Genomic DNA, 22,212 nt, shown 5'->3' on the forward strand with positions numbered 1-22,212 from the left:
ATTTTTAGAAATAAAAGTTAATATACAGATTATATCTTCTGTGGCATAATGCAGCTTGTATCATTCTTGACATTGCTCAGTTCCTCAGTATTCTTGTCCATATTTGTACTTACTTTTAAAGTTAAATAAATAAATAAATTGCAAGATCACAAATTTGCTGGATGCAATTGTAAAAATTTAAAATGTTACTAGCCTTATAACTTTGCGTGCTTGCAAGTATGTAACATATTTCCACAGCATGACCATGTCCTGAATGTTTTCATTAACTGCTGTTATAGACTGTCCTCTCTCACAACACACCAGTGGGCAGTGATCGTGACCATGCTGTGCCAAAGGCATGGGATCAAGATCATGCTGTATTATGGGCACACTGACAAATAAACTTTTGTTCTAGATGTCCATTTCCTACAAATAGCTTTGAATAGTTATAATATTAAGAGTATCCATCCTATGCTCCTCTGCCCTCTTTCCTGCATATATGCAGTGAGCTACAGTCTCTGTACTAGTATTTATTGGACAAAACAGGACAGGGGAGCCACAGTAGTTTGGGCACGCAATGAATTTGGGTTTTGAAATCTGAAGACCCTTTAGTCAAAAGCCAAAGATAAAAATATTTTGAAATGTTAATCAGAAAATCAACTAAATTGAAAGGCCTCTGTGTGCAACAGTTGCTTGCAGAAGCATTTTTCATTATAATGAGTAGTCCTATTAAAGTAGAAGGCGTGTGTGAGTGCTTGGACCCCAGTTTTGAAACTATGAAATATGTTATAAGAGGCAGAAAAAAAAGGTAGAAAAAAAGGAACCAAACATATTTTGTGGTACCACTGACTGAGTTATCTTGAAATCAGATGAAAGGCCAAGGAAAAGAAAACATTTCGTTATACACACCTATTTAAGTATACATTGTGCGTAAGTATACTTGTGTGTGTACCAGACAAGTATACGATTCAAACATAACTTTACTGGTTCCTTATTAACATTACAACGATTTAAGAGTTCAGGAGGGTTTGGTAAGGAATTACAGCAGTATTTGCAGAAAAACACTCATGAAAATACTCAAGGGTGATTTCAGAAGGCACAGAGAGGAGAGGTGTAGAGTGGTGATGCTGGCAGAAACAGGAAGGTAACCAGTGAATTCCGTCTGAGTATCGCTTTATAACTTGTTTGTTAAACATAGCATTTGGCCAGGACTCTTGCATCTATAATTCAAATGGACTGAAGGTAATTGCAAGAACTAATCAAGGTCTGTTAATAAGATTGTAATACTGATATTGTGAGTACATACATGTGAGTGCACATAAAATTCCTTAGGAGAAGATATGAAATGATAATTATTGGTAGAACAGTGATTTGTGAAAGTCTTTTTAACAGTTCTGTCTGGCTCATTTGCTACATTTTAAAATTTATTTGAACAAAATGTATTGTAATGTGGTTAGGTTTAAATTTTGGTACATAGACAGCATTCCTGGTTTTATATTGACAAGAAGGAAAAACTATAGAGGCAAACAGCAATTTAAAGGGCGTGCTAGAAGCTGTGGAAAAGTAAAACAACCTGAGCCCATACAAGGATTGAAGGGAATGCTAAAGTTGTCTGAATGAAAGGAAGTACTAAAGTGATCTTATTTTTGTATGTAACGTTTGAGATAAATACTGACTGTTCTCTTCTAGTGTTTGACATTTAGGAAAGATGATGAAAGTCTGAAGGGGCAATGGAAAATTGTTGGCTGAGATTGGAGAAAAGATTTTGCAGGAGGAGAAGAAAGCCCCTTGCTATTTTAGTTTGTTTTGTCAGGTGACGTGGCTATGGAGAACATACATATTTGTTACATAAATCCTTAATGTGTTAGATGGAGCCAGGCTGTTGGATGGTGTTTGGAGCCAATGAAGTTAGAAACTAGGCACTTAAAACTTGAAGTTGCCCATGCCAGCAGAGAAGCAGAAGTGGATGGAAAACAGTCACTGTAGGACAGCTGGGGCAGGGAAGGTGGTATGCTGCTCATTCAGGAGCTGATTCCCAAAAGCAACCGAATGGTTTCTCTGGTTGCGAATTTTGTTAGGGTACTCTATGTGATGTTGCTTTTCCTTGTTTTATGTCTCTTCTATCAGTATTTCATTTTAAAAGAGACAGGACTCAAACAAGATTTGTGCTTTGTTAGTTTTGGTAGTTCTGCAACTGAGAAAAGAGAACTGAGAAAACTGAGAGGCATGAGGTACTTGTGGGCACTTGCAAGGGAAGGATGAGAGAAGCAAGTGTGCAAACTAGCTGTTGTACCTGAGTAGCTCCACTGCCATGCCAAGGTGTGCAGGCTTCTGGGGTTGGCACTGAGGAGCTCTGGGAGTGAGGCCAATGGGTGGAACTTGTTTCCACCAGCGCGACTGTTTGCACAGCACACACGCATCTACATCCTGGTCATTGCTGCCTGCCATATGTTGACATTTCTGCTTTCAGCAGATGCAAACTGCTCTTTGGATAATTCAATAGTGTTTTTTTCATTTCTCTTTTGAAAGATAAATGCAGACCTATTGCTTCCATCTCTCCCTGAACTTCAGAAAGCTTGAAAGATAAATCTTAAATTATGAATTCAGTGGAAGTTCCCAGACCTTTTCTTCATGCTGTTGGATAGATTTTTGTATTTCGCGTGAGACAGCAGGGTCAATGACAACGCAGTGTTAGAAAAACTCTTTGAAAGAAAATAAACTTTAAAGCTGTGCAAATAAATCAAAGGCCTTGATAAACCTGTGACTGGGTTAGAGAGTACTATTTGGTCATGTCATGTTTGTTTGATATGCAACTATGGAGATGGAGGGGAAAAAAAAAAAAAAAAAGCTAAATTTGTAGAAGTACCTTGAAATAGTGTGCTATCTGTTGACATGGCCTTTTCTGTCTTAAGATTTCTGGATGATTTCACTTTTTTTGTGTGTGTATGTTCTTTTGTTTAGCTATTTCTGGTTTTAGACACATGCAATAGATATAATAACCTCAGCGTTTATTCACCTTTTTAATAGTCTTGTAGGACTGTGGTGAAAACATGGCACATCAGGCATTGTGTCATAGGGAGGCTGAAGGAGCCTCAGCTCTACCAGTTGTTTTATAGGAAGGTCACCTCTCCACTTGATAGGAAAGTCCACTTTTTCTCAGGAAATAGTTTTCCAGTTAATTTTCCTTCAGCTCATTCAGCAGTATACAGTGTTTATATTGGGTGGAACATTTCTCATGCAATCAGTGTGAATACAATTATTTGTGCAGTTTATCTGAAAGCACAATATGAGTACATGAATTCACCACTACAGCAGAAAATTTCCTTGCATCAAGAAACAAAACAAAACAAAAAAAAATGGAGAGGGAGGTGGATTGTAATTAAAAGGAGATTCTGACGAACCGATTACTCCTTGAAACTTTTAGTACCTTCTGCAAAATGTAAACTCTCATAATGGTATTTTGAACAGGCATAACACATTGAATTATAAATAATTGTAACATTCAAAAAAGTGTGTGTTTGTTGTTTCTGAAACCTGTTCCTTCTTACTTCAACATCAGTTGGTGAACAAATAGTACTACTGTAGGGTACTAAATGCGTTCTCCTGAAACCGCCTTTTAAAAATGTTTTATTTAAAATGTACTTGAGATGTACATTAAAGACAGTGTTCAATTAGGCAATCAAGTAGTCCGTATAAACAGGGGTTTTCTGAATCAGAGAAAGTGAAATTGGTCTGAATTTTCAGTAGGTGTTCTCAGTGTTCAATTTCATGTTATGCTTTCAGAATGGGTGAATGCCTTTTGCCCGGGCAATGCTGGATTCAAGTTTTTAGAGAGCTGTAATAGTGGCAAGATACACTGTTTGTAGTTGAAAAAGATACAGCTGCAGTTGGAGCAGAAAATGACAGAAACTGTCTCTAATTTTCAAGATCACAATTAAGATGAGGTAAAATAAGCAGCTGGCTTGAATGCTGAGCTTGGTACACCCAACCCCAGTCCACATCTGTTTCCCATGTTGTCTGTCTGCTTTGGTCTTGCAGGAGTTAAAGGCCAAGTGGTGCTGGCTTTGTAAATTTCCGTCAGCAGCGTGGCAGAAGGGTGTTGCCCCATGGCAAGCTGCTGAGCAGTTGCTGTTTGTGAGTGGTGCAGTGCTGCTGAGCTCTGGCAGGGTGCTGAGAGCTGCACACTGCTGTGCCATCCCACCTGGCGGCTGCTGCTGGGCTGCGTAATCCCTGGGCTCGCCTGCCGCAGGCTCCTCTGGCTTCTTACATCCAGTACTTCTGCTCTCCTTGTCCAAGTCAGAGGGGTTTCTGGTTTGTCTATAATAAAGTGAAAAGTACTTCAGCATGTCTGCAATTAGCTGAGAATGCTCAGTGTGTCCTTACATGTCTTACTGCTATTTAGTGTACACTGAAGGCTTTATTCTAGCACATGGGTTTATGGTTTAGCAAGCCAATCTATACATCACTGGGACTTGGTCTTTTTCATCATTGGGACTTGGTCTTTTAAAAAAAAACAAAAACAAAAAACCAAAAAAACTTTCCAGGTATTCTAGCAAGAGACTTGTAAAAAATTGTATTTCTTGTAGCTGTACCTACTATAGTTCATGAGTGTTTTGTGTCATTTCCCACCATGCTTTAATTCACGTTGAATTATTTTGTCATGAATATAATTGAATTTTGCTTTTAGCAGAGCGGTATGTTTTATGGTACTGGTAGCAATGAAATATTGTAATTACATCCCATTAATATTGCATTTTCTGTACCTTACGAGGGAAACTATTATCGACATACTCCTTTTCCTGGGCTTGGTTTCTAGCTCTTTCCATTTGCTGTTCAGGGAAAGAGCAGTCTAGCAGTGGACTGAGCAATTGATCACTTGAGCAAGACTGTGAGCTCGGAGGGGAATGGCTTTTCTCCACAGCCCAGCCCAGCCCACCTTGCCAACTGCTTTCATAGAGCACATTTCTGTGAGGTCTGTTGCTGGGGAGAGGTGTTTGAGGTTTTCTGTTTGTCAGTATTATTAATGATTAGTATTATTACTACTGTGCTGCTGAATTAATTTTGGATCTCTGTTCAGTTTCTTGTGAGCACACTTCATGTATTCAGAAGTAGCTTTAGCTGAAAAATGCAAGTATTCACATTAAATGTTATTTCTTTGTTCTGTGATATAACTGAAAAAGAAAGAATCTTATCTTTGGTGAATTGCATTATGAGGTTTATATTTCTTTTTACTTTTCTTCCAGGAAAAGCTCTTGTCCAGATCTCTTCAAAGAGGTGAAGATCTTCAGTTTGATCAGGTAGGAGGCATGCCATGGAAGGCAGTTCATGTAGGATTAAAGTGGCCTGTGTTTCTGCTACACAGTGTTGGGGTGGGTTGGAGCATTTCTATTGGAGTGCCTGAGTTGGCTTTGGAAGACTTAGACCCTCAAGGTTAGTTACTGGACCACAGTTGTTAGAAACAAGCATAGAGGAGAAGCAAGAAAAACCAAAACACGTAAGAGTTTATTTTCCATGATGATAAGGAACTAGAAGGTTAGTTGTCTGAGAATGACAGTGAAAACTACTGAAGGTAACATGTTGAATGTATTTGGACAAAAAGATTGTGTGTTCCTAGCTTTGTGTAGCATATGCCTAAATTGCTTTGTGCTTCAATGTTTGGGGGGTTGGCTTTTACAAGCAGATAATGCTGATTTCAGTTACTTTATGCTTTCTGATTCTATAGCGGAAGGCAGATACAGGGTGTAACTTCGTTCATTCCTGAATGTATAATCTCACTGTAAAGCTATTATGTTTCACTTGCTTAACTGATCTACACCTGGAATAACTGCTGAATTAATTCATGTTTCTTGTCTGTGCTTCTTTCACTCACTTAGGCATGTTTTTGTCCTGTAACCTCTTCCTTGCTGGGGAGCGGCAGCTCCATAGATAGTGCCTCATTAATTACATGTTGCTTTTTTTAACTGTTTTTTAGTAGCTGCTTACTGTATGAATTTTTCCTTCCAAAAGGAAAACAGATACTGGCAAATGACATTTGATATATAAGTTTATTTTCTAAGACCCCTTCCCCAATAAATCTTATGTAGGCTTCTCTGTGATAAATTTTTTTTCAGAGAGTCAGGAATTCTGCTTAATTCCTGTGACATGGATAACTAGCTGAGTAAAGTTTTCTGATAGTTGAAAGCTTGTTCTGAGGTTTCCCTATGGTTAACTTCTCTCCATCTCTTTCCCAAAACTGAAAAAGCGGGATGCCTAAAATGAGGGCAAAGAAATTCTGATACTGACATTATCTTAGGTTTCTGGAGTATTGAATAGTGAGAAATATATAAGTTATAGCAAGAGGGTGGCTTCTATCAAAATCTCTCATTTGAAAGTTGCAAGAAGTAATCAGTGTGTGGCATTTGGGAACAATGTGTTAACTTTCCTTTCCCAGCCACAGTTCTAGCAACTGACTGGCTCGCCACTGCCTCTTGACTAGGCTTATAGCTGCTTGGTACCACCTTTCTGCAGTCATTCTTCTCCCCTCCATGTTTGGGCACAGAAAAGTTCTGTTAGTTTAAGTTAAAGGAAGTGCAGATAATTCAAATTCCATATCGTTTTAAGGTCTTCCTTCTCTAATGCCTTTTACTGACACTGTTTCACTGAGTTTGCTTTCCTGAAAGGGGAGTTAGGCTGAAAATAAATATAGCTTGAGATCTAGGCAGACAAGTGTATTAAATGTGGAGTTAGAATATTAAAAATAAGTTCATTTTTATTATTGTTTCCATTATAACAAAAAAGCATGTATTTCGCGATTACATTCTTGTTCATTTTAGAAAGGTTATCTTTTGTCTGTCATACTTTAAAGGTAGGCAAGAGAAGGCTGGATGTGGCTCTGGGCAGCCTGGTTTAATGGTTGGTAACCCTGCTCATAGCTGAGGGATTGAAAGTAGATGATCTTTGAGGTCCTTTTCAACCCAGGCCATTCTATGATTCTTCAGAAATGCATATGGTAGGATTCAGGGACTTCTTAAAATATCTGTTGTTTTCTCAGTGGTTTCACGTGGGCATTCTGTATAAATTTGGAGTTTTGTGATCCCCGTGAGCTTCAGAGTAATTTGCCTACTTATATTTGTCATGTTACTTAACTTTGTGTCATATTTACTATTATTCTCCAAGATGAAAATTGTATGTGATGTTGCTGCTTTGTGAAATTTTACTGTATCCTTGTATATCCGAATATCCTTTATAAAACAATGTTAAACACCAGTCTGAAAGAATGATTATAGATCTATTTAAATAGAACAGGCATATACTTAAAAATCTGATTGCTTTGTTGTGGTAAACAGTTTTTCTTATTTTTTTCAGTTGATAAGCTCTATGAGCTCAGTAGCAGAGCACTGTCTCCCCTCCTTGTTACGCACCTTGTTTGACTGGTACAGGCGTCAGAATGGAACAGAAGATGAATCCTATGAGTACAGACCTCGATCTAGCACAAAATCAAAGGGGTAAGAGTTTTCCTTGCAGAAGTCTGCTTAATTTTTGTGTGTCTTGTAAGAAAATGTGTGTGCTTTGTGTTTGGTGTTTTTTTTGTTTGTCTGTTTATTTTTTGACAAACATTTTGTATTTTGATCACTGACTAAATCTACAGAGGAGGAAGATGTTTTGAGATGTTGCATTTAACTTTGTGATTGATATCCACAAAATGACTTAATGATTTTGTGGGTGATACAAAGAAGAAAGTTGGACCCTGATTACTTCAAGCTAGTTTGTTCCCTTTGGGGGTTTTTTTTTGGTTGTTGGCAGGTCCTTTCAAGAAGGCTCAGGATCTTAGTGCTGCACCAAACTATAAAGTATTTCTAAGCACTTATACTTGTGTTGCACTATGATTGCATGGAAGATATGTGCGCTTCTCTGTAATATTTGTGATTAGTTGTGTGTGATATGTACGTTCTTGATTTTATTTATTTAATTTTATTTTAGGGATGACCAACAACGTGAAAGAGACTATCTACTTGAAAGGAGGGACTTAGCTGTAGATTTCATTTTTTGTTTAGTTTTAATAGAGGTTCTAAAACAGGTAAGCTATTTAACGTATTTCTTTTAATTTTGTTTTTTCATCTCAGTTTTAGTCACCTCCTCTAAAATTTTATGTAGAAAACTGGAGCCTATGTATGAACAGCAGATGTAAGGTTGTAATTATGCCCTGCCTTATCTCAGTTCATTTCTTGGATCTGCAAAGCCAAAACTGCTAATGCAGTATAAAAAGTAAAGTTGTAAAAATAACATTTTATTCACATTCAGCACCTTTTATGTGCTTAGACACTTCTGAAATACAGTGTGAAGTTGTTGAATAGTAAGATTAAAATGTCACATTTCTTTAAATTGGAAAGGATATGTAATTTTATTTTGCCTTTTGCTAATGTAGCACATGCACAAGTTTTGTTAATATAAAATTAGCATTGGTATATGCATAAGATAGCAGAGTTTGGCTTCAAGTAACAGCCTTTTCTCTTATATATTTGAGAGAAAAAAAAATAATATTTGAAAGCAGAGTTAAGTAGTTGAAGCAGGAAGTTTGCTCATATATTTTGTGTCTTTCGTGTGTAGGTATATGAAAATTAATTGCCTTTCTGTATTAAGTAGAAAAAGGGATATGGCTTAGTTTGCAGATAACTTGTAGGAAAATTGTGCTTATGTGGTTGTGTATGATATGTTTGTGGTACAGGGAAAAATGGAAATAGTGAAACACAATTCAGAGCTGTCAATCCTTTGCTGGGAAACCAACCAGTCACCTAAAGGGAAATTTCTATGCTGCAAACACAGCAACACAGTTAAACAACAGTATAAAAATGACTGAACTATTATGTGTTAGTGTTTTACAGAAAGTAAATAAATAAATTGTTCATGTTCCCTCCCTGCTTCAGTTTTTCTATCAGTGCTGGAAATAAAAGGGAAATGGAATAGATTGTGTGAGCATTTGCTGCATTCTGATCTGGTTTCAGTTTTTCTGTAGAGTAACATCTATGTTGCTAATGGGACCAGATTTCAGAAGAGGTGCCAAATTTTTGGTCTGAAAAGAGCCTGAGCTACATCTTCGATAGTGACTCTTGTAGTTCTTGGTGCACCTTTTATACGTGTAATCCAGATAAGTGTTTTTTCTGGAGTCAACTAATTCAGTGCTTATTCTTCAGTCTTTTGAAACAGGGAGGAAAGTTCTGAACAGAAATTCTGATGGTTTTGATGGTTACTTTCTTTTTAGTGGGGATTCTCTATATCTTGAACTTCTAAATGTGGATTTATCTCAGTGTTTTGGCTGTATTTCTTCTGTTAGAGAAATTATTTGTCTACATCCCTTTCCCAGTCATCTGTAAAAACCCAGGAAACAGCCAAATACATGGCTAGTGGTCTAGATGCTCATTATTTTGTATTTTGTTTTATTTTGTTTGATCTTTAAATTCTGCAGAAGTTCTTATCCCAGATCACCTCTGCAAGCTAAGGGTCAGGATTCTCTCTGCATTAAAATGCATTCACAAGTCACAGTTAGAGGTACTGCCTGCTTTCCACCCACCATGCCCAAATTTTCTTCCTTAAGAGCCCTGGCAAGGATATTTTTCTCTGGAAAAGTACTTCAGCGGGCCACTGAACCAAGCTATGTTACAGAGAATCCTTCGTTTAGTGTAGTCTTACAGGTTAGCTGAGGGAAGTATGTTCTGCCTGTAATGTATTTTGCATTTAGGCAGTCAAAGTGTTGAAAGGATAGCTTTCTATCAATAAACACATTTACATTCACGTTTAATCCTGCCTATCTTCCTGGAAGCCTTGTCATTGTTTAATTCTTAGAAACTGGATATATAGCATGCAAAGGTTATAATCCAACCTCTTCTGTAATAAATACAGAGCAACTGTAGAGAGGGTTATGGGCATGACCTGTGTAGGAACAAAAATCTTACTTAAATGACTGCGTATTACTCATTGTATTATATCCATGTAAACAGCATGTTCCATTAACCACAAATTCTTGAATAAATAGCTTTATTTACACAGAAGAAGAGTATGAAATTCTCAAGCAATAAATGCTTCATTTTTTGTAGCCAAGAGAGTAATCTTTTATGTATTTTAAAAATAGATTTGTGTTTTTCAGTCAGTTGTTTCCTTTTGAAACTGAGAAAGGTAGAGGTGTTAGAGAACCACTGATTTTTAGTTTTGTTTTGTTTTTAAGAAGGACCTTTTAAACAATGCATGATTTTGTCACCTAATTGTTACTGAATGTTAGGAAGATTTATTGTTTTGTCTATTTGCATTTGCACCAAGTCTTATATGGTCACCAGTGTTGCTTTAATTTTAAGATCTTGGGTTGTGTAAATTTTCATATCTTGCAGAATGAGGTTGGCCTCGTATGCCAGCAGAGGATTTGTGCTCTGACGAGAGTAGGAAATATTTTTGCAGGGCATCTCACAGTCCTATTTATGCACTTCATACGTCACACACATATGTGCTCAGTTACTTACTTATACATAAATTTTTGTTTCAGATACCTGTTCATCCAGTGCCAGATCCTTTAGTACATGAAGTTCTAAACTTGGCTTTTAAGCACTTTAAACATAAGGAAGGGTGAGTTTCATCTGCATATTATAAAACGTTTTGTATTTATATTCAGCCTGTGCTTCACTGTGCTAGTTGTTCTCATTTGATTGCTTCACATGTAACACATTAGTGATAATATTGTAAAAGAGCAATGATTGATAATTTAAAACCGAGCACATATCTTGAAAGAGCACAGCTTTGTTAGATGTAACAATAGTAGGGTTAATTTTGCATAGAATGATTTACATAGCCAACCAGAGCCAGAAAAGAGGATCGATTGTGATAGATAACAATAGTATCTACTAACTTCCTGTGCAGGGTGTGTCTGATCAACGAAACAACACTATTTTACACAGAGTCAGAGAATCATAGGGTTTGGAAGAGACCTCTGAATGTCATCTACTCCAACCTGCTGCTAAAGCAGATTCCCTATAGCAGGTTGCAAAGGGTAGTGTACATAGAGGTTTTAAATATCTCCAGAGAAAGAGACTCCACAACTTCTCTGTGCAGCCTGTTCCAGTGCTGTCACTTTCAATGTAAAGAAGTTCTTTCTCATGTTCAGATGAAGCTTGTCCAATTTGTGCCCAAATATTACCTATGCTTTTTATTTATGAATTTCATTGTTTTTATGGTTATACTACAGGATATGGAATGCCATGTTTTTCTCTCTTTCTTTTAGATATTCAGGAACCAACACTGGGAACGTGCATATTATTGCAGACTTGTATGCAGAAGTGACAGGGGTTCTTGCTCAATCAAAGTAAGTTCAATCTCTGACTCTTCTTGGGGAAAATGATAGTAGAGTTGAAAAGTATTTAATACAGCAGCATTTGTTAGTGGCCTCGATAACAAATAATTTAGGCTGATGTGTGTTCCTCATGTTCCAGTGCAACAGATTGAACAAATCAAGGCATAATCTTTACTTTAGTACAACAATGAATCAACTTTTGAAGATGCAGAGAAAAGAGGCTGGCTATCCCTCAGTAGTTGTTCTGTTAAAAGTGTATTCCAATGTGGTAATCACTCTTGAAGTGCCTAGCTTTTAATATCTTTTAGTATCCTTTAGTATTTAGTAGCTTTTAGTATCAGGGTTCATCTTGTTTGTTTTTAATTTACTGTAGATGCTGATATCAGTTACAGAATAAAGACATCAGTTCCAAGTTAAGGTCTTCATGTAAAAGAAAATGCAAATAAATGCAATTTATATCCCTTGTTCAGGTTTCAAGCTGTTAGGAAGAAGTTTGTCACTGAGTTGAAAGAACTGCGGCAAAAAGAACAGAGTCCTCATGTAGTACAAAGCATCATCAGTTTGATTATGGGAATGAAGTTTTTTCGAGTAAAGATGTATCCTGTGGAGGATTTTGAAGCATCATTTCAGTTCATGCAGGTAATACAACATCACAGCAAACCGATTTAAGCATTATTTTGATTGTTTAGATCATGAAAGTGCAACAGTACTTACTGCAATCAATTAACTCAGTTGTGTCATCCTTCATCATTTCTGTTAGTTTCAGAGTTCTCAGACGCATGAATCATTTGTTTCTCTGTGGTTCATGAGTACCTACCATAATGAGAACCCATTCTGAGTTGTCACAGTAATGTGGCTAACCTGTAATACATGAAATTGTTTGAGACTAAATAGAGATAGGTAACAATCTACTATTTTTATTTCTTTATGAAAGTAGTTTGAAAAAGAAGTTTCTTGAGATATCTTTTTTTAAATGGCTGACATACCAAGAAGCACTTCTGTTTGAAAAACACTTCATTCTCAGAGAGAATTGAATTTTTTTTTGCTCCTGTTGACTATGGATTGAAAAATTGTTTAGCTGTTTAACAGCTATTGACCTTGACATTAGTCCTGAGAAATCTACCACACGACTGGACAGTTCAGTTTCTTTCCAGTTTTGTACAGTGGAGCGTTCATACAGGTGTATGGATATTTATTCCTCTGTAAAATTGTTTTTGCATCCTTTTGTCAAAGTCACCTTGGAAATTCAAACGAGTACGTAAAAATGTAAAAGGTTAGTTTATAATGATTTCAGTGTAAGATAAGTATTTATTTTTGACAAGTTGAAGAAAAACGTGCATCTTTTTTTATTCTGAATAGAAAAAAAAATAGAAAAAAACTTTCAAGTTCCTGGCCAAAAGGCATTTAAAGTTTCCAATCTTTTGTAAAGTTGTTATTATTACAGAAAGTAAGACCAACTGTTTTCAAAATTTGAACTAGTAATTGATGTGTTACTGTGAGTAATATTTATGGTATAATGACATTTCTAAGTCTTTCTTCTTTTTTCAAAACATTTTCTTAATTCTTCATCACAAAGGAATGTGCCCAGTACTTCCTGGAAGTAAAAGATAAAGACATAAAACATGCACTTGCTGGTTTGTTTGTGGAAATTCTTATCCCTGTGGCTGCTGTAAGTATTTTTTTTTTTCCTCCTGTCATTTTTCTTTTTTACAGTTGAGCTCTCATTATAAAATTGCTTCCAGTACCTTCATGATATTGCATTTTTACATATTTAGAAGTGCTACTCAGTAAGTTACTTATGAGCACCTGCGTAAACTTTTGAAGGGAAGTTTGTTGGTACAATTTGCAGATTAGCTGGTTTTCCCATGTATTTTCAGGACTTTTTAACACTCTTATTTTCTTGACTCTTGTATCACAACACTGTGATGTTATACTTGTTCTAAAAGACTGAAATTTCATGTATTTAATATTTTGTTTATTTTGAGATCTCACTGACTGACTTTATTAGCTGAAATCTCTAAGTTCTTTCTAGAATAATCTGATATATATAACATTTTTGCAGTCAGGTAGGGAGAGTGTGAGCTCCTATGGAAGAACTAAAAATCTAGCATAGAAGAATATCTTTGACCTCTACTTTCTCTTTCAATTGTATCTGTCTTGTCTTGACCTGCAAGGATATATTCATCTTCTCTAGATTTCTTAACTTTGGAACTTTAAAAAAAATATATTAAAATGGAGGTGATATTTCATTTTAAGGCATGACCACAGAGATGTGGTGTTGATAGTAACTGCTTATTGACTAAAGTTTGACTCTTACCCGGGCATATTTCTTCTCTTTTCTAGAGAAGAATGACCTAACTTGATGAGATGTAGATGCATTTGTCATTTTGAATTGCATAGTTGCTTGACAGGGCAAGTGAGTAGTGAATAGAGAAAGTACTTAGCATTTAGGTAAATATGACTTTTAATTTACAAAATTGTAATTTAAATAGTAAAAAACACACGTTTATTGGTCGGACAGAGGCAGCATTGGAATGGGAACTAGTCTGTGGTAGTCACAGAGGCATGTGCATCAGCTGTGCGGTGCGTGCGTCTGTGATGAGCCGTGGATCTCTTCCTACAAACAGTGGCTGAGTCAGTACTTTCAGCAGTTGGTGAGGGTGTCTTGATCTTTCTTTCTTTCTGACTCACTGAATCTTTAATCATTTCATATAAATGGCGCTTCTTAAACAGAAGCTGAGAACCCCATTCCAGGTGGAAATAGAGTTGAGAGGGTTAGTCATTCTCTACGTGAGATGCAAATTTGAATCTTTTCAAGTAGGGGGAAGAACTGAATCTGGATTTGCTGTTATCTTGGGTGCAGAAAATTACTAGTGAGTAAGCTGTTGGGTTTCAGCATTATGACTTTGTTACTGTCGTTCTCCTGCTGAGTCATTTAGGCATTTTTAAAAAATGCAACCAGATTTGGACCCTCCAGGTATAATGGATGAGTGAATATTTTACAGAGGGGAAGTTAAAGTTGATCTATCAGCTCAAGGTTATGTCTGAAAGTGGCAATGAGGTGTTGGCAACAACTGACTCTAATTTATAAAGTGACACTAGGGGAAATACGGAATAACTTACATCTTAAGAATAGCAAAAGAGAAATAATTTGGACACATGACAAAAGTCATTTAAAATGTATAAATTTCTTTTTTACACCTTGCAGTATACAGTATTTTGTTTTTTTTATGTCTCTGTAACATTATTGTATTGAGATTGTTCTTAGCAATTTGGACATGATATATATTTTAATAACTCTTATTTCTGTAATAAAAAACTAAACTAAATAAATAAAAAATTGTATTATTTTATATTTGTATATTATATATATACATATAAAAATAAATAAATAAATAAATATATAAATATATTTATATATTTATTTATGTAAAGCTTATATTGGGAAAACTGGAGAAATGGCTTTCACCTTTCTGGTTCTCTGTCAAAAAATACAAAATGAAAATAAATTTGTTTGCTTCTGCAGTGTTGTAAAGAACATGCAATTACCAAACTTACTTTTATAGATAATTTCTTCCAGAAAAGCAAAACGAAACAAAACAAACATACAAAAACAGAACAAAAAAACCCAACCAAACAAAAAAACAAAACAAAACAGGCCAGAATTCAGTAAATACGGAAAAAAAAAAAAAAAAAAAAAAAAAAAAACAAACAAAGAAAAGAGTACTACATCAAAATTACACTTGCATTGATTATAAGAGGCATCCAGAGAGAAGTGTAAGAGATGAGGGGAGTGGGGGGAAGGCTGTTTTGAATCCAAGAATGGATTAGGTAATAAAAGTTCTGAGGTGTGTTCATCTCCTTCATTAATTGTGCAGACTGTACAAAGACCACTTGTGTTGTTGATTGCCTAGTAATCTGTGTGTCATTTCTTTCAAGTTTCCAGTTTTTCATAATTGGGGGATATAGAAGAAAAGGGGAACATTGAAAAAGGGGAACAATGAAAAAGTAATGGTTGTTATTTTTGAAATACTTTAAATTGTACTTTTAAAGGATTTCAGTGTAGTTTTATTTATTATATGGTGGCTAACTATTTTACATTCTGTAAGTATGGAAAACAAACCGTTTTTTTAAAATAATGTTTTGTAGTTGATTGGTTGTTTCGTAACTTATCTAGCTGTGGTGATGGTTCATTACGCTTCTGTTTATATTTCAGACCGTTATCAAATGCTTAGCCAACGTGAAATTTAACTTTTGAATGCTCTTAAATTCCATGAACATTCCAATGCATGTTTTAAATACCTTCTTTATAAAATTTTAAATCAATTTCTGTGTATATTTTTTTTAATAGGCTGTTAAAAATGAAGTGAATGTGCCATGTTTGAAAAATTTTGTGGAGATGCTTTATCAGACTACCTTTGACTTGAGTTCAAGAAAGAAGCATTCGCTGGTATTTTAAAGAAATATTTCAACTTCTCCATTTTGTTCATCATAGGCTGTTAAGCTAATACATTATCTTATGTTAAAAGCTGTATTAATTTCAATCTCAATTCTTCAGTTCATGTACAATCCAATTAATGCTACATATATTGCATTTGCTTTGATATTTATCTGTTTCTTTGTGCAAGCCACAGTGCTGTTATCTCATTTGTGAGATTGTTTTGAAATTGATACTTGTTCTTGTTTTAGTTCATTTTAGCACAGTGTTATTTAACCTGATAACTCTTCTGATAAGAACTTACATACAAGGACTTCATATATTTATATCATGTCTAATTAAAACATAGAAGTGGCGGGCAAGACTTACCATCAAAATAACAGCCTGTTAAGTAGTCTTGTTCTGCTTGTTTTTTTCCCCTCCACGTCTAATCTATTCTTCTTTTTCCAAAGTATTTTATTACCTCTTTCTGATAGAAATCTCTACAGATTTCTTCCCCATGACTACATTTTAAACAAATCTTATGTTAAAAAAGCAAAGCTAGATCATCCTAGCTTGCATATTCACAGCTATTATCAAGCTAGTTTTTCTTGATTAATCAAAGTAGACCTTGAGGAGCAGTAAAATGTCTGACAACCTCAAGTCTGCCTCAGTTTTTACTGAGCTGATAGGTTTTTTTTTTTTTTCTTCAAAGGCAGTTCCCTCTCCCACAACAGAAGACCCTGTGAAATGACTCATAAGATTGCAGGGAAAGCGAATATTGTAAGAAGGGTGAGATCTGCCAGCAGCCTTTGCTTGAGGTCAGGCCTTGGTAGATGAGCTCCACTGTGGTCCCCTGGTGCTATACTGTGAGCTCTGCAGCACACAGCTTACAGCACTCGCTCCTGGCTAGCAGACATGTCCTAGTACAGGGCAAAGGCTGCAGCAGAATGCTAACCTGGTGACCAGTCCTAGCTGCTGTGAGAGCCTGAGGCAGGAACCAGCTCTATCTCATTCTCGATGTACAAGACTTGGGAGGTCTGCTAAGAGCAATTTGATCGATTCTTTTTCCCCCCTACTCATAGGCTTTGTATCCATTGATCACCTGCCTGTTGTGTGTCAGTCAGAAACAGTTTTTTTTAAATAACTGGCACGTTTTCCTGCAGAACTGTTTGTCACATCTAAAGGTAAGAGTCCTTTTCAATTCAGAAACTGTTGCAAATCAGTAGCATTTGTTCCAATATGTTTTCAGACACCTACTGCCAAATAAATACGAGTACTTAGCTATTTAAAAGGACACTGTCATTAAAAAAAAAAAAATGTCTTAAGTCTTCATTAATACTAAAACTTTTATGATGTTATGTAGTTCTGGAAATGGATGTCTCCCTCATGGGGACCTCCAGTTTTGTTGAGCAAAATCTACAGAAGTATCTGCTAATAAATGCTGTCCTCTAGAGAAAGCACAAAGTGTAATTTTTCTTGTGAAGATTACATCTGAGAAAATAATTTATCTTCATTTACTGAAGGGACAGAAAATGAATCTCTAGTCCAGAAACTAAATAATGTCAACAGCTTGTGATATGTATTTTCCATATAAAAATTACAGTGTCCCTTTAACCTTGTGGCTTCAGTTGTTAGCATTGTAAACAAAAGTTGATTGATAAAATTTGGAGATTTTGATGCTTAAAAATTAGGGATTTTTTTTCATAAGTTACTTACAATATTAATTGTTATACATATTCTTTCCATAATTTTGATTAACATAGTTTGTGATTTTGCCTAAGCATTGATTTTGATAATTTTAATAAATTCTTTGATTGACCTTTATAATATTCATTCTGGTTAAGTATGAGTGATGATTCCAAAGCTAAAATATATAAACCAGCATGAAGTCTAATGGAAACAGGGTTAGCTGCTTGGATTGTTAAGGATCATTTTGTTTTCATGACATCTTCCACACTTTTCTGTTGCTTGTTGGGTTTTTGTATATTTTTCACCTAACTTTCTCTTGCAATATTTGCCTAGATTTTTTATGTTGTTTATTTTGCTTACAAAGGCTTCTTTTGGTTTTGTTTTAAAGCTTTTTTAAAAATTCTTACAATCTAGGAATTGCACTTTTCTGGCATAATGTCCATTGCTGATAATGGATGTATTAAAACTATAAAAGCCAGTGAGTTCAACTGGTAGCATGCATTTTATATATTTTTTTTAGTTTTGTTAACTACTAACAGCTTAACACATTTATTGTAAGGCTCTATTCAGCAGAAATTTTACATATGAATTTCTGCAGCTCAGAATTTGCAGTGTCCTGATGCTTTGCCATCAATGAGTTATTTAGGATGTTTTTGGGGTTGCTTTAATTTGGCCTATCAAATATTACAGGGTTTTTTGTTTTGGTTTGGTTTGGTTTTTTTTGTGGGGCCGGGGGGGGGGGGGGGGGGGAGGAGGCGCTTAGCTTATGCAGAAACTTTTCTGAGTTTAATCCTAAAAATTACACCCTTACTGTCCTCCTTTGTCTCGTGAATGAATGTGTTCCTTTGTTTCTGAAGCTAATTAAATGCATGCAATCTGTAATAAGTAATCTCATTAATTTACAAATCTGATTTTCACAGCCATTTAGTCTTTTAGATTTTATCTCCTCATTTCCTAGCCACCAAAGTTATTTATTTGCAATTAAGTATGCAAAATGCAATCAGGATTCCAAACCCATCATCTCTAGCGTTATTTAACGAAGTAATGCTGACAGTTATTGGGAAATAGTTTGGAGTGCTAAGAAGTTTCGTCTTAGCCCTGTCACACGAAGAAGTTAAGAATTGCAGCAGTCAGAACACCAAGGCCTTGTCGCAGGAACACTGTACAATGAGCACAGACTGCCGAGGCGACACAGGCTGTGAACTCATGGTGCCCAGTTCATTCCATGATGACTGCCAAGTACATTCTTTTGCCTGGCAAGGAATGTCCTGTGGCCACACTTTGCTGGTGGAAAATTAAGCCATCTCCTGTTTTGGTGGGGTGAAATCTCACACCTTGACAGTCTCTCTGTAGTAACTGCTGTACTGTGTTCATACCCTGCAGTATTTCAGTGCACTTACTTCATTTGGCAACTACACTGTCCTTGATAACACCCCTGAAGGTACTCTGAATCCTGATCTAGCGAGATTTATTGTCCTTGTAAACTGCACTTGGTTTCAGCACATGCCCTGTTTGTTATCCTTAGAGCGGCCTTAGCCTGTGGAGAAAACATCCCAACCTACGCAGCCTAAGGTGTTAGTTCTTTTTCTTTCCTGCTGCTAAGCTGTTATCTGCTATGAGGAAGGCTTAAATAGCTCTGGGTCTGGACCAGTGCAAATAGCAGATAAGTGAGTAGTAAGGATTGGTTCAGACCTAGAGGCTACCAAATGGAGTGCCTTGGCTTATACTGCTCTCACCTTAATCCACATGTTAGCTTGGTTGCTGTTGTTGCTTTGAGCTCAGGAGAGCTAAATGTGTTGAATTTCAGCAGTCAGTAACATCAGTCACTATTGCAAAATCATTTTGCCTGCTTTTCTGACTAGTATTTAGACAAAATAATTTTAGCAGATTTGTCAGAAAATTGATTCTGGCATCTGTACATCTTACAGGGAGAGGAAGGAATGTACAGGAACATTTTTTGCCACTATAGAAAAAACAGTATTTCTACTGAATAGAGTCCTTAGTATACAGCTATCTGTTGTTTTTGTGCTTTTTTTCATCTAACATGCATGTGCCTTCCATTCTCATGTTTGTTATGTTTTGCTGTCTCACATTGCTTTATTTAGATGCCATCTAACAACAGTATCAGAAAACAAATAGAAACACTGCAGGTGAGTTAATATGTTGTTATAACTCAGTGAAATGTTGCTTTGTCTCGTGTAAATAATGTATTTTGTACTTTTTTATGTTAATCATTGTATTTTGTACTTTCCTTTCTCTATAAAAAATGCTCTTGGCATTGTTAAGAAGCCACAGGACACGGAATGTTTTAAAGGTCTTTTCTTCATGATAGGGAGCAAAGGAGAAAGACAGAAAACTGATATCAGTTTGTCCTAGGGGGTGAGAATGTGACTTTGTGAGGTTGCATATCAATATCACAGCTGGTTTCCCTGAACAACAATGCATGTTTCCACTGGAATTAAACTACATATTCAGATGTATGGTTTTTTTTCTGTTAATTTGTTCCAAAAAATGTCTTGCATGTGAGCAAACTTGAAAGCATTTTCACAGTAAAAAATGTGAAACTGATTTACTGTAACAACTTGCAGTGCACTAACTTGAAAGACTTTTACACTGTTGGTTTTGCAGGTTTTAAAAAGTAGGAAATGTTTTAGTTCAGAACAGAAGAAAAGTTTAACATCAGTATTAAAAAGTACTTTCTTCAGTAAGTGACTACATTTGACTAACATGGAAAAAATGCTGTTTTGTTTCTTGCCTTCATTGAGATATGTTTCATTGACTTGTCTTAATGTGTCATGTTAGACCATTGTAGATTTGCTCTTATTTTTTTGTTTTATAACTGAGATACAGTTCTTTAAAGTTTATTCCATAGTTTTCTGATATCATTTATCCGTGTGAAAAATTCTAGGATTTGAAACAGAACTGTGTTTGGAAAAAACTAACAGCCCACAAAAGAGAATGCTTTAAAATCTATCAGCTAAAAATGCTGAAATGTAGTCAGGCTGTGGGGCTACGTAGACTTGTTTACTGCAGTAATCTCAAAGAGGAAAGGAAATACTGGCATACTAACAGCAGATATACAACAACGTGCCATAATTAGACACACACACACACACACACACACACACAAAAAAAGCCATTTTCTTGTAAAATATTTGTTTTCTTTCTAGTTGTAGTAAGAGGTAATGAAGCTTTGCAGTGCTTACGTCCAGAAGTACTGCTGTATTTTTAATGTTTTTACACTTTTAAAATAGTGAATACCTATTCACACATTTTGCTTTTTTGACGAAGTAGCAAGCTTCATCATGACCAATCAGAATGATAAATCTTCTCAGCTATGGAGTGTTATAAACCAAATTACCTAAACTTTTTTTTAATTTTTTTTTATTTTTGGTTTCCTTCTGAACTGTAAATTATTTTCCCCCTTTGAATTATCAAGTATAAGGAAATCAGAGCATTGCTCAAGTGGGTTACTACTACTAAGAAAAGTTCTAAATGTTGCATTATGGGTAGTCTTTGTTAAAGCATGTACAAACTAATTCATGATCTTACTTTGAACATAAAGAACTGTTGGCCTGTAGATAAGCTATGATAAATAATTATGTAATTGTTCCTGTTTTTTTTTCTGGGGGGGGGGAAGGGGCACAGTTTAAGTTGGTTGAAATCAAAGCTATCACAGTCTGAGTTTACACTCTACTTGTCCTGGAAGGACAAAGTAGCAGTGCTTCTCTGAACCACTGGCTTGTGATTGAGGCCACAAAAAGTGAAATTAATTGTGTTCAAGCCATCAGGCAGAAACATTGTGTCTTGAAACAGCAAGACTTCACTAGAGGTGGGAAAGAATATATATTTTTTTAAACTGAGACAGTGCCTAAAAAGTTCCACCTGGGAGTCATTTATTTCCAATTCATAATACTAATGGTGAATTCCAGGAGTCCCGTTGAACGCTTCAAGATTATAAATACAGTGAGCATCCTTAGCTAAAAAAAAAAAAAGAGGTTACTGGAGTTGGTGTGACAAACGTTACTGTCACTCAGTGTTCTGAACAGTGAAAGAGCTAGAAGGAGCAAAGCTAAGCTCCTAGAAGAAGCTTTAGGATGAAAAAGAACTTCATACCATGCATAATTTATTAATGCTTGCCCTGCACTCTTTTTCTTCTGCACCTGCTACTGTCTGCTCTCATAAACTGAATACTGCACTTAGATGGAGTTTGTGCCTGATCCTAAGCAGCTACTCCCATGTTTTAGATAAAACTACTAGTTAGTTTGCTATAAAGTGGATATCAGTTACTTTCTAAGAAAAGTTCTTTGAGGCAATATGCTCTTGGTGTTCATCCTGAGGACTATTAGTTAATCTTCTGCTTTCAGAGTGAAAGGCATATAAAGCAATCTGAAATTACTTGTTAAGTATTTAAGCAGTATTGGAAATATGCAATGCACACTTGGTTTTAAATATACACAGTAAAACTTATAGTCAGTATTAAACATGTCAGCTTTCTTTCTTAAAAAAAGTTGAAAATATTCTCAAAAGTCAAAAGAGTAATAGTATGATCTCCTGAATGTCTTTCAGGCAACAGTAACTGTATTTCTCTTCTGTTTTACAGAATAAAGATCCTAAAATGTCCCGAGTTGCACTGGAATCTTTGTATAGGTTGTTGTGGGTTTATGTTATTAGAATAAAATGTGAAAGCAACACTGTAACTCAAAGGTAAGTTCATTGCACAAGGGATCATAAGTTCCCTTTTATCTCTTGTGATGTTAAAAAGATCCCAAAGTCACCTTGGGGATGGGCTTGTTGGATAAGTAGAGAAACA

General features: G+C 35.8%; 1 protein-coding gene across 8 annotated transcripts in view; it reads left to right on the top strand.

Annotated features, from left to right (window-relative positions):
* Nucleotides 1-22,212, top strand: part of FRYL (FRY like transcription coactivator) — a 155,214-nt gene that overhangs the window by 65,977 nt on the left and 67,025 nt on the right. For 6 of the 8 annotated variants that reach the window (XR_014883154.1, XM_085223190.1, XM_085223189.1 and 3 more), the window contains 11 exons: nucleotides 5,223-5,276; nucleotides 7,324-7,463; nucleotides 7,939-8,035; nucleotides 10,490-10,569; nucleotides 11,222-11,302; nucleotides 11,761-11,929; nucleotides 12,867-12,959; nucleotides 15,642-15,740; nucleotides 16,793-16,894; nucleotides 19,505-19,549; nucleotides 22,003-22,106. Coding sequence is in view for 7 of the 8 variants with exons in the window: in XM_085223190.1 (XP_085079316.1) it covers nucleotides 5,223-5,276; nucleotides 7,324-7,463; nucleotides 7,939-8,035; nucleotides 10,490-10,569; nucleotides 11,222-11,302; nucleotides 11,761-11,929; nucleotides 12,867-12,959; nucleotides 15,642-15,740; nucleotides 16,793-16,894; nucleotides 19,505-19,549; nucleotides 22,003-22,106 (1,064 nt within the window). In the remaining variant the exon portion in view is untranslated. The remainder of the gene's footprint in view (nucleotides 1-5,222; nucleotides 5,277-7,323; nucleotides 7,464-7,938; nucleotides 8,036-10,489; nucleotides 10,570-11,221; nucleotides 11,303-11,760; nucleotides 11,930-12,866; nucleotides 12,960-15,641; nucleotides 15,741-16,792; nucleotides 16,895-19,504; nucleotides 19,550-22,002; nucleotides 22,107-22,212) is intronic. The other 2 variants (XM_085223186.1, XM_085223187.1) reach the window with 1 other exon arrangement.

The sequence above is a fragment of the Meleagris gallopavo genome, chromosome 4 (assembly GCF_905368555.1).
Source record: "Meleagris gallopavo chromosome 4, MGAL_WU_HG_1.1, whole genome shotgun sequence".
Taxonomy (NCBI): domain Eukaryota; kingdom Metazoa; phylum Chordata; class Aves; order Galliformes; family Phasianidae; genus Meleagris; species Meleagris gallopavo.